The sequence below is a fragment of the Mus caroli genome, chromosome 19 (genome assembly GCF_900094665.2).
Source record: "Mus caroli chromosome 19, CAROLI_EIJ_v1.1, whole genome shotgun sequence".
In the NCBI taxonomy this organism is placed as follows: Eukaryota; Metazoa; Chordata; class Mammalia; order Rodentia; family Muridae; genus Mus; species Mus caroli.
This window is the reverse complement of record NC_034588.1, coordinates 34,232,051-34,247,806: the sequence shown is the minus strand read 5'-3', so window position 1 is coordinate 34,247,806 and position 15,756 is coordinate 34,232,051. Positions and strand designations below refer to the sequence as shown.

Sequence of the window (15,756 nt, the reverse complement as noted above, 5' to 3'; positions counted from 1 at the left end):
CCAAAAGAATGGGAATGGGTGGGTAGGGAAGTGGGGGGCGCTATGGGGGACTTTTGGGATAGCATTGGAAATGTAACTGAGGAAAATATGTAATAATAATATTTAAAATTAAAAATAAATAAATAAATAAAGCAGGCTAGAAAACTTCTAGAACATACTAGGCTAACAAATGGTACAACAACATCCCCTGGAACCCTTTGACATGGAGAGTAGATAACACACTGTGACAGAGAGAACCTTTCTGACCTGTCATCTGACCAGCCATGTGACTGAGAGGTAAAGCACTCATAATAACTGTGTGAGGAAGGTGGAGCGTCACAGAGTGCTAATATAGCCTACTCTAGTTATCCATCCAACCATCCATGGTCTTTACCTCTGTGGCCTCCATGACTGTACTTCAGCTCTGCAGCTCAACTGAACCTTCAGGTCCTAAAGCTGGGCTCTGTGTGCATCCAGCAGCCCTTCACCCAGGCGTGTTACTACCTTATCTAACCACAGCAGTCATTTCCTTTGCTTCTGTTTATCTCTCTGCCTCTGCCACCTCCAGAAAAGTCTATACACACACACACACACACACACACACACACACACACACACACACCAGCACAGATGAGAAGGAACACATTTTTTTTTCAAGTGCCAGCAGTGGGCCAGGAATAGAGGTGTACTCCTTTGATCCCAGTACTACTTTAGAGGCAGAGGCAGGCAGATCTCTGGGAGTTCGAGGCCAGACTGGTCTTCAAATCAAGTTCCAGGCCAGCCAGGGCTACACAGTGAGATCCTGTCTTAAACAAAACAAAACAAAATGCTAGTGTAGTCTGAACAGCTCTCTGAGACATCAGAATTTGAATACAGTAGTCATCTCACTGGCCCTAGAAAGTACTTATAAATGAATACTAGAAAGTTTGGCCCCAAAGTGAATTCATTTCTAAAGGAGTTTCCTGCAGGGTGTTAGTGGTATTTTAATCCCAGCACTTGGGAGGCAGAGACAGCTGATCTCTTATCCTAATTTGGTCTATAAAGTGAGTTCCAGGACAGAAAAACCCTGTCTCAAGGAGGCCACCGCCCCCCAAAAAGTTCCTCGTTCAATACTGTGACTACTGGGTTAATATTTAATAATTATAATAGCATGTGTAGTATTCATCAAAGCCAGAGATATTTCTACCTTTTACTGCGGAAGACTGTTCTAGGAACTTTAGGCTATTTCTTTCAGTGCAAAAAACAGTAAGAATATTGTTGACCTTAAAACCATTTACATCTGAGACTATAGTTTATATACTGCCTTATAACTGTCACTCTATGGAGGCACATTGAAAATTTACCTAAAAATTGGGCTGGTGAGATGACTCAGTGGGTAAGAGCACCCGACTGCTCTTCTGAAGGTCAGGAGTTCAAATCCCAGCAACCACATGGTGGCTCACAACCATCCGTAACGAGATCTGACTCCCTCTTCTGGAGTGTCTGGGGACAGCTACATATAATTAATAAATAAATAAATAAATAAATAAATAAATAAATAAATAAATCTTTTTTTAAAAAAAGAAAATTTACCTAAAAATCAATCAAGCCAGCTAGGGAATGTAGTTCCATAGTAGAGTGCATGCCTAGCACGCCTGCATTTGATCCCCTGAGCATCGGTTCCACACCAAAACAACAACAGCAACAACAACCAAACAAATCAATCAAACAAAAACTCCTGCTACAATGGAGAATTGTAATGCTTATATCATAAATAAGGAGACAGTCTATGTCTGCCCAACTATACATTAACGTGTTTTTTTCCACGTATCTGTTAATTTTCTTGTTATATTACTTAGTAGCTCTTTTTAAATGATTAGCATGCTTTTGATAATATATATATAAATATTACTTCTAAATGCCTACTAAAATAACTACAATTGCTCACTATATAAGGGTATTATCTGTGGTATTACTTATAGTGAAACTCTTGAGATTCTATCATGTCTACCAATAAGGACACATGCTTCAATAAATTACAGCGTGTTCATACTACAGAACAGCATGAATAAATCAAAGTGAATCGAGTGGTCTATATTTATCAACATAAAACAACAGCATGTTGCATTTAAAATGGTAGTTACAACGTAACATAAATGACCTCAGCCACTCTGCAAGAAAAGAAAATGACTAAGCCTGGCATGCTGGCACTCAGGAGGCTGAGGGAGGAAGATCACAAACAAGGCCAGCTTGGGCTACATTCAGTGAGATCAGCTCTCAAGACAAAGAGTAACTATGTGCATGCCCTTAAGCGACCTCACACACACACACACACACACACACACACACACACACACACACACGTGTGAATAACAAAGGGTTTGGAAGGAAGCAGACAGGCTGTAGAGAAGGGGAGAAGTGAGATTTGCTTGGCATGTTTTCAACACTTGCGTGGTCTTCATAATCATGCTATAGCTATCACTAGGAAAGCTGGGTGAAGTGTCCTGGGGCCCCACACTTCTTATGGGTATGTAATTATTTTAAAATGAGAAACTAGGCTTGAGACATAGTTATGTGGTAAAGCATATGCCTAGTATGTACAAAGCCCTTGGTTCTGTCTTCAGCAGAGAAAGAGAAAAATATGCTTTATTTTGAAGAATAATTTCTTATACCATAAAGCACCTTACACTTAATTCTTAAAATAACATTTAAAAACCTGAGTTCAAAATGTTATTACTAACTGAAGGTCTGAGCACAAGTCACCTCCATATCTAAACATCCACCATGACCTACAGTTACAGCACTGGAACACAGAGAAGAGAACGATAAAGCCATCTAGGTTCAGACTAATCCTTCATAATTTAAGCGTTTCCAAAGGGCAGCATACTTTTCTCATATCTGGACCTTAAGGTAAACTCTCTGAGATGTCTGGTCTTGTTATATTCAGGAATAAACCACAATACATCTTCCTTTAAGTCTCTGGCACTTCAGATGAATTTAGAATTGTCTAAAGAATAAAAAGCCTGCTAGAGGAGCTGTGTGGGCAAGCTCACTGTCCTGCCGCTGCATCGAGGCGAGCGTTCAGATACTACAACTTTGGCAAATCTCATTAATACTTTAAGCAGTCGAAGACTTTGAAACTCCTAAGTAGAGTTCCTGTGAAGGAATTATGCGGGCAAGTTTAAGCAAGCAGGGTGTATATACAATATGGTAACAAAAATAATGCAAACAAAAGGAGATTTGTTTAATTATAGTGGAAATAATTGTTATTTAAAAGTGACTTCTTCATAAAAGAATAAAATAGACTGGTGGCAAAAGAATGGTCCGTTATGATGCCTTAAGATTAGAAACAGAAGACAGAAATTTCAAAGTAAAATCTTGGCAGACACCCAGTCTCCATGGCAAGAATTCTATCCAAATACTTCCTTCATAACTTCCAAGATTTGTTCATGTCCCAAGACAGAGTCCAGGGTTGTTCGAGTCAAATGCAATTTGAGTCTTATAAAGTTACAGGGCCTCCTATTTTTCCTTGGTGATTGACAGAAGCTCTTTTCTAGAATGTGTAACTTGTAGTCATCTGGGGTATGGCCTAAGCATAGGAAGGTAGAAGAGAGGAGGCAAGAGGGATAAAGAGAACAAGGGGCTTCCTTTCTCAAGCTCTGGTTGAAGGAAGGGCCAGGTCTAAATAGTTGGCCATTATTTTCAGCGGAGCCACCACCCTGCCATTGTTCTGATGACATATGCTAAGTACAGGATGAGAGCAGCTGACAGTCAACTGATGGCCTCCATAAGTGTCCCACAAGTCACTGACTTTAGCAATGACAACCATGTCAGGAAAGAAACCTCTCCCAGAAGTAAACCGTACAACCTTTCCTATTCAACCGGACAGCTGACATAGTGCAGGAAACTGTTCTCCAAGGTCACGTCACACTTATTAAGTGAGGTGGGAGCCCATGCAGTGTCTGCTGTCCTGTTCAACAGTGGTCTTACTAGCACAGCTTATGGCTTCCTATTCACACTCTTCAAGCTTCTGTTCTTTAACACTGTCTTCTTTGATACCAACTAACTCATCTCTCAAGTAGACTAGTCTTTGTTGAAGCAGGGCCTGAGAGTACATCTCAGGCTGGCCTCAAACTCACAACCTTCCAGTCTGCCTCTTAAGTGCTGAGGTTACAGCATACACCCCCACCACTGCCCCAGCTCATGTCTACTATCTACTGCACTTCTTTTCTGCTTGGATATTTGATGAAAGCAAGAAAGAGTTATTCAGTAAACAGGTAAAGAAAATCCATTTACATGTAGTACTTCCGACTGCAAAACATTTTAGGATTCCCGTAACAAGTGTTTATTTATAAACCACATTGTTCCAAAGGGCTTTATGGCAACTTACAAGGGTAGGTGCAAAATCAACACAATGTAGTAACCAAGAAAACTTAGGGACAGTGAATGTGGGAGAAAAGAATATACAGAATACAAATGATGCTGTACTACATACCCATGTTTTCTAGCTCAAAAATGGAGTTAATTAGAAAATGCAGGATTCCTGAGATAAAAGCAAAGCAGTTGTTCAAGACAAACTCAGCTATCTGCAATACTTAAGATATAAAAATTCTGAGTCTAAATGATGACATCACTGTGTCAATCACATGGTCAATATACAATACCTCAATCACTTGAATCTGAGACTACCAAAGCAATCTTATTGATATTTCTGATTCTAAATTTGTCTTTTTAAATATCTACTCTTTTTAAAGCAATCAAAATAATCTAAGTGTCAAGTACAACAAGATACCCATTTAAGCTCCCTGGCTAATTCCCCATCACATTTACTATCCCTGACTCCTTTCCAAGGTCCTGGATGGATATTCTGTGCTGGTAATCTTCCTGCGTCATCCCTGGCTCGTTACATGCTAGCCATAATCATCACCATTGTTTGTTCTTTGGCCCATCTGAAGGCTATGCACAATCTACATCTGCTCACCTTCCCAGTTCATCCAGGTACCTACTCAAAGGCCACTTCCTGAAAGAGTCCTGATCATCATGACTGAGCAGCCCATTTCACCTCCAGTTACCATGACATGTATTTACCTCACACCATCAGGAAGCTCTTCGGCATTTCATCTAAAGCTATTTGAAACCATCACTGTCTGCTGTGGATCTCCTTCTAAGACGCAATTCTGAAAACAGTAGAGAACTATGAAAACAGCATTTCTGCCTGTCTCAGTCACCGTGGGTTTCCCAGCACTTCAACAGTGGCCAGGGCATGTGCTCAAGCATCTGTCTGTAAACACATGAAGAAACATCTGAAACTAGAGCCGCTCTTGGTGATCTTGATTAGTCTGACCAGCCTTTAGTGCCTCTCCTGCAGTGGTTCTCAAACTTCCTAATGCTGAGACCCTTTAACACACTCATGTTGTGGTGACCCTCCAACCATAAATTATTTCATTGTTCCTTTGTAACTGTAATTTTGTTACTGTTATGAATCATAATATAAATATCGGATATGTAGGATATTTGATATGGGACCCCCGTGAAAGGGTCGTTTGACTAAAAGGGGTTGTGACCTACAGGTTGAGAACAACCACACTAGAGAAATGGTGGCCAGTTACAATGTTTAGGTCAGACATGTTTCCTCTGAATGGAAACATTATGCTTTCTGCTAAGAAGACACACAGAAAATTCTGTAGGAACCTTCTAAAAGCAACTCACCATGGCCAGATTAGAATCCATGATCAAAGGCACGCAAAGAACTCTGTGATTCAACTTACAACCAATTCTCTCCATGAGATAAAAGCTAAAGAAAATAAAGCTACGCTATAGCAATTTACAAATCATTCCTAGTAGGTTTGGTAAAGCAGTAAGATAGAGAGGTCAGATGAGTGAAGCCTCTGGCATGGGGGTACATGACTGTAATCCAAGGCTGAGGCCAGCACGGGCTACGTAGCAAGTTCTGGGACAGCCAAGGCTACAGAGAGAATCTCTCTCTTAAAACAAAGCAAAACAATGTCCACTGCTGACATGCAAACAACACAAATCTGCCAAGTGAGAAAGAACCTTGTATTGTCTCTGTAAAGACTGGCTATATCCTACTGAAATTATTTGAGGTTTTGTTGGGTTTGGGGAGGTTTGCTGCTGACATTCGGCAGGAGGAGTTGGGATAGGTAACGAGATCCGCTAACAAAGCTCTGTCTCTTCTTGCTCCATCTTTAGGTGTCTGCAGCTAAGTTAACATGCAAAAGAAGCCAATGGACCAAAGAACGTCCGAAAGGAAAGTCCGAAAGTTCTCAAAATGTTGAACTGCCTTTTCATCATATTTATGACACCCTTAAATAGCAGTACTGTTTCTTCCTGGAAGTTCTGGTTTTAAGGATCTAAATTTGGCAATTATTAGACAGTCTGTCTTAAAAAAATATGTTACAAGCCGGGTGTGGTGGCACATGCCTTTAATCCCAGCACTTGGTAGGCAGAGGCAGGAGTATTTCTGACGAGTTCGAGGCCAGCCTGATCTACAGAGTGAGTTCCAGGACAGCCAAGGCTACACAGAGAAACTCTGTCTTGAAAAACCAAATAAATAGATAGATAGATAGATAGATAGATAGATAGATAGATAGATAGATAGATAAAATAAAATGTTACTACACTCAAAAAAGTCACTTGAGACTATTTCCTTTTTAACAATATATGACATTCTTTTTAACAATGAGAAAAATATAAAATCACCTTGATCATTTTATAAAAACATCTATCCTACCCATTTTTCCATTTCATTTACAATATATGAAGAATATTAGTATGGGAAAATGCATACTAATGAACATATTCTTTATTTCTCTCCAAGCACACGTAGTGTAGTTTAATCATGGCAGTGTGGTGAGTCAGGGAAGAATCTGACATCTGTTGGGTACATGAACTTGGATTCTAATTCCCCGCTTACATCTCTTCAGTCTTTACAAGCAATCCCCCACTGCCATTTCACAGTTCTTAAACTTGAGTTCTTGTGTGTAACTGCCTGCCTGGGATGCTGCTCCTAAGCGGCATTAATCCTGCAGCAGTTATCATCCACCGTCAAATCATCTGGATGCTTAACAAAAGGAAGCTCAACAAACTGTTCTTGAAAAACATTTTCAGCCCTTCTGTATTATCCGCACTGTAATACTTAATCAATTTAAAAACAAATCTAGTTACAATTATAGCTGGATTTTTGTTTTTGTTTTTTTCTTTTCTTTTGTTTAAGACAGGGTTTCTCTACATAGCTCTGGATGTCCTAGAACTCACTATGTATCAGGCTGGCCTCCTAGAGATCTGCCTGCCTCTGCCTCAGACTGAATGCTGGAACTAAGAACGTGTGCACCAGGCCCAGCACTGTGAGCCTCAGTGCCAAAAGAAGGTTCTAGAGACCAGGGTATAAGGTAACAGTGGGTTAGGTAAGTCTGTTTTCAAACTTTGTCATGGAAAACACTGCTTCTCTGGGCACACTGAGAAATTTGCATCCAAATGCCCCAGCCTGAGTATATAATATTTCATTACACACACACACACACACACACCATTTTATGTATTCCTCTATTGATAGGCATCTAGGCTGGCTCCATTTCCTGGCCCCTAGGAACAGTGCAGCAATAAACATGCATGTGCAAGGATCTCTGTGCTATGCTGGCTTAGGAGTTCTTCAGTACACAGCAAAGAGTAGGTCACACAGTAGCTCTGTTTACTTTTGTGAGATTTCCATGGCGGCAATGCCAGTTACGTGCCCACCAGCAATGTGTAAGGCTTCCTTTTTTACCTAAATTCCTGCCCGATTCATTGGCCTTTGTCTTCTCCATGCTAACCACTCTTGTTGGGGTGTAATAGAATCTTAAAAAAAAAAATCTTCACGCAGTTTATTGAAAGGTATGTATACTTAATTAATTTACATCTTGATCACACTTTCCTCACCCTCCCTTCCTCCCAGCCCTCCCCTCCCCTCCATCCACTTCTCCCCACCCCTCCTTTCTCTTCAGAAAAGGGGAGGCCTCCCATGGGTATCAATCAGCCTTGACAGATCCAGTTGCAGTAAGATTAGGCCATCTTCTCCTACTGAGGCTAGAAGAGGCAGCCCAGTAGGGGATAAAGGAAAGGGTCCCAAAGGCAGGCCACGCAGTCAGAGACAGCCCCTGCTCCCTCTGTTAGGAGTCCCACTGACTGAGCTGCACAACTGCCACATAGGTGCAGAGGGCCTAGGTCAGTTCCATGCACACTCCCTGGGTGGTGCTTAGGTCTCTGTGAGCCCCATGGGGTCAGGTTAGTTCTTTAAGCAGTTTTAATTTACAGTGTTCTAATGCAGTGGTTCTCAACGGTGGGTCATGACCCCTTTTGGGGGAGTCAAACACATTTTCACAGGGGTTGCATATCAGATATCCAGGATATCAGATATTTACATTTTGATTTTATAACAGTAGCAAAATTATAGTAATGAAATAACAACAAAAATAACTTTATGGCTGGGAGTCACCACAACTGTAGTCAGGGGTCACAGCATTAGGAAGGTTGAGAACCACTGCTCTAATGGCTAAGGATATTGAATATTTTAAATATTTACTGGCTATTTGTTTTGTTTTGTCTTGTTTTTACTTAAGAACTGTTTATAAAATTTAGTATTCCAGTTTGCCCTGTGTCTCTGTGATGGAGTTTGACATTAGGTATTGGCATATCTCTGGCACTTCTCTTTCTACGAAGGGGGGTTAACCTCGGCTTTTTGGTGATTTGGGTGCTTCTGTATGATTTTAGAGTTGGTCTCTCTCCCCAGGAGGAGTAGCACTAGGATGCTGATGGGGATTACAGCAAATGTGACCATTTTGGGTAATACTTTCATAAAATTAATTCTGCCTATCCACGAGTATGGGAGGTCTTTCTGTCCCTTCTTCAGTTTCTTTCTTCATTATCTTACATTTCCACTGCAGGAGTCTGTTACCTCTTTAGTTAGTCTATGCTTAAGGTGGGTGGGTGGGTTTGTTGTCCTGTGCCTCCCCGCCCCACTTCCGCTCTTTCTTTCTTTTGACTTTTTGTCTGGCAAGCTTACTACTGGGATATAAAAAAAGCTACTAAAATGCTACTGATTTCTGTACGTCAATTTTATATTCTGCTACTTCCATGAAAGTATCTATCAGGTCTAAGAGTGTTCTGATAGACACGTTAGTGTCTTGTAAGTACAGAACAACGCCATCTACAAACAACAGCAACCATTTCTTGGATTTATTTCTTCACTTGCTTCTCATTCTGGCTAAAACATCAAGCGCCAGACTGAATGAGTAGAAAGAGTGGACACCCTTTTTTAGGGGACTTTAGATTTTAGGGAGAATTAAAGTTTAAATATTAGGAGACATACATACACCCAGTTTTTCCCATTTAGTATAAGGTTGGCTGTCAGTGTATATCATATGTAGCCTTTATTGTGTTGAGGTATGTTTCTTCTAGTCCTAGTTCATTCAGGCTGTTTGTTTGTTCATTTTTTTGTGTGTGTGTGTAGTCCTGGCTGTCCTGAAACTTACTTTGTTGCCACCTGCTTTTGCCTCCCGAGAGCTTTGATTAAAAGTATGGACCACTACTGCCCACTTATTTAGGGTTTTTGTTTGTTTTTATCATGAAAGGAAGTTGAACTTTGTTAAAGGCTTTTTCTTTAATGATTGAAATGCTCATATGCTTTCTGTCCTTGAGTCTATTTATATGCTATATTACACGTTTTTTGATGGTGGACCAATCTTGCATCCCTGGAAGGAAACTATTTTGTTCATGGTATATGTTCTTAATAATATGTGTTTAAATTTAATTTTCAAACATTATATCTGAAAATTTTACATCTATGTTTATCAGGAAAACTGGTCTATAGTTTCTTCCTTCCTTCCTTCCTTCCTTCCTTCCTTCCTTCCTTCTTCTTCTTCTTCTTCTTCTTCTTCTTTCTCTCTCTCTCTCTCTCTCTCTCTCTCTCTCTCTCTCTCTTTCTTTTTTGTTATGTCCTCACCTAATTTTTGTATCTGTCTTAGTTAGGGTTTCTATTGCTATAATGAAACACTGTAACAAAAAACAAGTTGCTTATATTCCCATATCACAGTTTATCATCAAAGGCAGTCAGAACAGGAACTCAAACAAGGCAGAAACCTGGAGGTAGGAACTGATGTGGAGGCTATGGGGGTGCTGCTTAGTGGCTTGTTCTTCATGGAATCTAGCACTGCCAGCCCAGAGGATGGCTCCACCCACCCACAATGGGCTGAGCCCTCTTATATTAATCACTAAGAAATTCTCTATAGGCTTGCCTATAGACTGATCTATAAGAGGCATTTCCTCATTTGGGGTTCCCTCCTTTCAGATGACACCAGTTTGAGTCAAGTTGATATAAAACGAGCCAGCACAATATCAGAATAATACTGGCTTTGAGAAGAATTTGGTGATGTATCTGTGCAGTCCTGGGAGTGGTTATAAAGGAGGCAGCAAACCTAAGTCCAAACATGGAGTGGTTAGTGACCTCCCCTCCCCACCAAATGCTCTTGCCACCATCGTACCAGAGGACACCTCTTGCCTGGGAGGTTGGTACTGTAACTCACAGGGTTCCTAGACAGGGAAAACACTGAGAACCTTTCTTTCCCAGTAGCCTACAGGCACCACACCTTCAGGTACCATGGAAATAGCCATTGGGCGGAGGCTACCAGCTCAGTTCCAGCCTGATTTCTCTGTGTGCTGCAACCAAAGAATGTCATGGTGCGCATTCACAATAGGGCCTTCCCATCTAGCTGTGGTGGCACCCAAAACTAACGAGACTATAGCCAGTATTCTTCTGGGGGCTCCAAAGTTCTGAGCGCTCTGAGTCTGCCATCATAGTAACTCACTTAGCTTTATAGGACAATAAATCTATTTCCTATCTCTGTCAGAGTCATTAATTTAAAAGTATGTTGGCCCCAGTCAGAGACAGACATCCTGTAGAATCATCCTTAAGGCAGCATTTCCATAGATGTTTTAGGTAATACATCCCAAAAACGAGCAAGGCAAAAGTTCTGCGACGTGCTTAGAAAATGCTAGGCTGCTGCAGAAGTTTTGTCTTTAAAATTCTAATGTACCAAGTCAGTCTCAAAAGGAGTAATTAAAGGATAAAGTGTTTCTTGTGCCTCTCAAGCTTATGTGGGTTGGAAGTATTTCTCTTTTCCAGTGCTGGTACCCAGCCTAGGGCCTCATCCCTCGGAGGCAAATGTTCGACAACCTAGTTCTACCCTTAGCTTGGAAATCTTTTTTTTTGAAGAAATATTTTTCATCAGAGGAAATCAATGTTCCCAGGAAGACACTTTAGAAAACACCGCTTAAAGACATTTTTTTTTTTTTTTTTTTGAGGCAGGAGATTGTTTTGTCAGCTACAACCCCGTCTTCCTGCTCTAGCACCCAACCAATATAAAACTGCACATATTACCCAAAGGAGAGTCAAAACATCAAAGGAAGCTGTGTCTTACCAGCTGACTTAACTCAATACAAAGCTACACGGCACCCATTAAATAAGATTTAATTCCAGGATCAGGGAAGCCGGGGATGTCCAACTGTGAGAAGTATGCACAGAACCTACACAGACTAGATATTTTAAACTTTTTCATCAAAGTGGGAAATTTTTCAAGTTTTCTGATTAAAATACAATCTTAGCTACCTTGTATGAGGCATTACATTTTCCAGTGATATTTAGTAAAATAGTGCTACTGTACTAAGAATGGGTTGCCTCTCCGTACTATACATTAAACGCACAATCATACAGTAAAGTAGCTTTCAAATCTTGATGTGTTTGTTTGCTGTCAAAATAATGTCACACATTTAACCCCACTTGATTTTTTTTAAACTGGCCTTTGAATAAAAGGAAAAAAGGTGAGACTTATAAGTATATAAAAATACCACTTATCTTGTGTCTTAATTTCAGACAGGAAGATGACAACTTTCATTTATAAGAAAACTACGCGTACAAATTGTGTTTAAATGGCTTGTTTCAATTGACTGGGGCCTCACACTCCCATGGCAGCACCAGGACCGCTAATCCCCCGCATTGTCTGCTAGGCTCGTGGGTCTTAAGATGTTGTTGAGATAACTGGCTTCCATTAGCAAGTCTGTGATTGGCAGGATGATAAAGTCTTTTCACTGGCAGGTCAGCTATTTCCTTTTCCTTAGCGGAGGGCACGCCTGATGCTCTGTCTCTCACTGAGCCCTGGCTCTCTCTCTCCCCCTCAGCTTTGATTCGGTTTAACTTTCCTTTTGCATCAACTCCCACTTGTCATCAACTCCTCCACTCAGTGCAGCAAAGATCAGGAGTTTGACCTCAGGGCAAAGTCCGGGTGGGCAGGTAAAACGTGACCATTGGACCTACTTCCTAATCTTTCATACCCAGCAATTCATGAAGCAGTATCAAATTCAAGCTAAAATCCAGAAGCACGACCCTTATACATACTATGAAAGGTGCTCCTTGCCTTTCTAAGTACACTTGAAAAGAACTGTCAGCCACCCTATTAAGACAGAAATGGATCACAGACCAGAGGGGGGAAAAAGAAGAAGTGCAGAAACTCAACTAAAATGTAAACAAAGGTGCTGGTAACCTCCTTCTGTTTGGTGACAAACTCCTTCACAAAAATGTAAAATATGGTAGTACTTATTTATGAAGTCAGATATAAAAGCACTATCAAGACTTTAAGGCATCGTATTTAAATAATCAATAACATCGGGAGAATGAACATGGATCATCTCATGGGATACTTTTGTTTTCAAGATCAATTTTGTCTTTTTGCCAATCCTCATATTATACATTTTATAGTGTGATTGAAAATTAATTTTAAACACAAATACAGTAAAATATAGCTACCTTTTTGAAATAAATCTAAGCCACTGAACTCATAAAATTTAACATATGCTGAAAGTCACATAGCAACCAAAAGCAAGAATCAGTTGTTTCTTTTCATTTTAGAGTATAAACATATAGGAATAGTAAATCACTCAATTTCAACATTAATAGAGAACAAAATTTAAGTCCCCTTTAAGACTAGAAAACAATTAACAAAATAAACTAGTTTACTGAAGATTTCTCCCCACTCATCTCTTCTACTGCATACTGACCACCGAGTAGTCCAGTGGTGTTGCCTGCTTCACAGCTACCCTGAATAGGGGGCATCTTAGCAATTCTCTACACTCGCAGGTTTCATGATTGTGCATATTCACAGGAAGTATCTAAAATCCACATGACCATTGCTCAAGCAGCTTACATTTGAAGGGGAAAGCCAGCCAGGACTTAATGTCTTCTAGGTGCACATATTTAACAAGCATATTCAATCATAACTCATGATGTTAACTAATATTTGTAACTATACTTTAATAATGCAATCCCCTAGGGAGCTACATGCCTTATAAAATGGTCTTCTATGATGTCAAAAATGACTCTTTGAAAGGAGGAGGTAACTGGGGTCACATATATCTACACAAATAAAAGAACAGATTCTTTTTTAAGACGAAAGCAAAGTTTGCATAACACAATGCAGAGGGCAGTATACTGGGCAGTAACAAGAGAGGCCTCTTGGTTAGTGGTGGTTTGGTTTGTAGAGGGGGTTTGTAGAAACTGTTACTGAGCCAGGATCTAGGTAAGAGTACAGGAGCATATCACCTCGCTCCCTTGCCTGGCTGTTGTTGTTTGTTTTTTAAACCTAGGACCTCAGCTATGAGCTAAAAGCTCAATCCTCATCCCCTCAGAGACAATAAATCTTCAGTTTCATAAGCGGTGTGGTCTTATTCATAATCCTACAGACTGCAAACTAGTCACTGTATAAACTAGTTAAAACCATCTACATTCAGATGAAACAGAAAATCTCTGGGAACAGATTACTCAGTTAGGAGACTTGCCCTTCAGGCATGTCCTCTGGGTTGAAGAACATTCATGTCCTTCCAACACAGACGCTTACCTAGTACATAAGTGGCCTTAACCTCCCAGAGAAACGAACACACAGTGAAACCTAGTTCCAACTTGCTGCAGACTCAGCTTTCCATATTAGATCATCTTTCTCAGAGAACAAATCTAAGCAACAGAAGTCCTTCCAAAGGACCTAGCATCTCCCCTGGTCCACGGGAGCAGAAGCTGAGCCTAACTTCCTAGTTTTCTGCTACTCTTCCCAACTTAACACAGCTGTCTACAGATTCGCATTGCCCAGAACATGGTTCTTGTTGGCATAAGACCTACACATTGATTGTCTGCAGTAAGAGTCAGTGCTTTAGGCAAAGTGCTTTCTCAAAGATCCTTGTAACCCTGACTTGAAGTAGTGTTGTAGGGCTCTCTTCCATAGGACTCATGGTCTTAGGTAAGCTCTTGTCTTCTCCCAGGAACCCTTAAACTCCACGGCATGGAATTGCCTCACACTATTTTGTATCTACCTCACTCAATCACACTTGCTCACCAAATAACGAATACACAGGCATCGATATGCATACTTCACTCTGACTGCACAAGAATAGCAAAAAGAGCTCTAACCCCAAACATTCATGCTCAACTAGGTCTTCTGCAAGCATCAGTGTGGTAAGGGCCTGTTCATAACAAGGGTGGAGCTTCACCACTGTCCCCACAGGGAAGGGCACCGGTCGTTAGCGTTAGCTCGCTGGAACACTGCCTTTGTTTTAGTTCAGTCTCCAGATGTTCCCTGACAAGGACAGTAGTCTCTGTCAAATCAGCCTTCCTGGACCCTCTAAGGGATCCCCCTGCCTCCACACCCTCTGACTCCCCAGCTTGACTAAGCTCTTTAATCCTAGGATTAAGAAAGAAAAAGAAAAAGGAGAAGAAAGAGGAAGAGAGGACTAAGAAGAAAAAACACAAAGGAGATAGAAAAGGAAAGAAAATAAAGAACACCACAGACCGGAAATGTCAACACTGAGACCTGATTAAGAGGCAGAAAGAAGAGCTCACATTTGTTACTAGACTTAGAACACTTTTCGCAGAGAAAAATGCAAAAGAATGAATACATTATTTTTTAAACCTTTTTCTGGCAATATACAAAATTTATAAACACTACCATTAATAAAATGTTAAAGAAGAAGTGACTTTCTAGTAATAATTCATTTGCATTCAATTTGAGTTGTAACAATGTTACAATGCTCATTTTTATGATCACTAAATTATTAAAAAATATTTCCAAGAAATGAACACATTAAATTCTCACTGTGAAAATGCTCCATAAGGTTGAGACACCATATGAACGCAAGCTCAGAGTCTGCCAAGTACACAGCCGTCAAAAGAAGCATCATCTAAAGATGCGTTTTCCTGAGCAAACGCTCTGCTGCCATTAAGAGTAAAGTACTAAAAGGCAAGAGAAGCAGTGGAGAGCATCGGTCGGTGCATCTTACCTGTCTGAGGTCAATGAAGGCCAGCTGCAGGGTGTCCCCTTGGAATCCTGGCACAGGCTCAGAGCTGGCAAACACTAATATTTAAAAATTTTAGAAAATAAAAAGGAATTAGAACAAATCGAAAAATATACAAGTATACGATCGCTACATAACGTACCGTAATATTTATACGCAACCGCTTCAAAGATCACTTACAACCTTCAATTTCTACTGACTATGCTCTCTGAACACATTATCACAACTCTGCTAACAACGGCAGGCTTCTAGCCTGCCATTTAATCTGTAACCCTTAACCAAAATAAATGTAGACGAGTTATCCTACACAGAGTTCAGGGGTAGTAATACAGTTCAATCAAAGTAAAGTGTTTTGACTCCTTGTGACCTTAGGTGAGCGATTACAGAAGCACTTTTGAACTACCAATCCCATGG

General features: G+C 40.5%; 1 protein-coding gene across 1 annotated transcript in view; it reads right to left on the bottom strand.

The window, feature by feature from the left end:
- The window catches only part of Exoc6 (exocyst complex component 6), a 128,503-nt gene that overhangs the window by 16,119 nt on the left and 96,628 nt on the right, over window positions 1-15,756 (bottom strand). Inside the window, exon 20 of the mRNA XM_021151208.2 lies at window positions 15,328-15,401. Within this exon, the coding sequence (XP_021006867.1) occupies window positions 15,328-15,401 (74 nt within the window). The remainder of the gene's footprint in view (window positions 1-15,327; window positions 15,402-15,756) is intronic.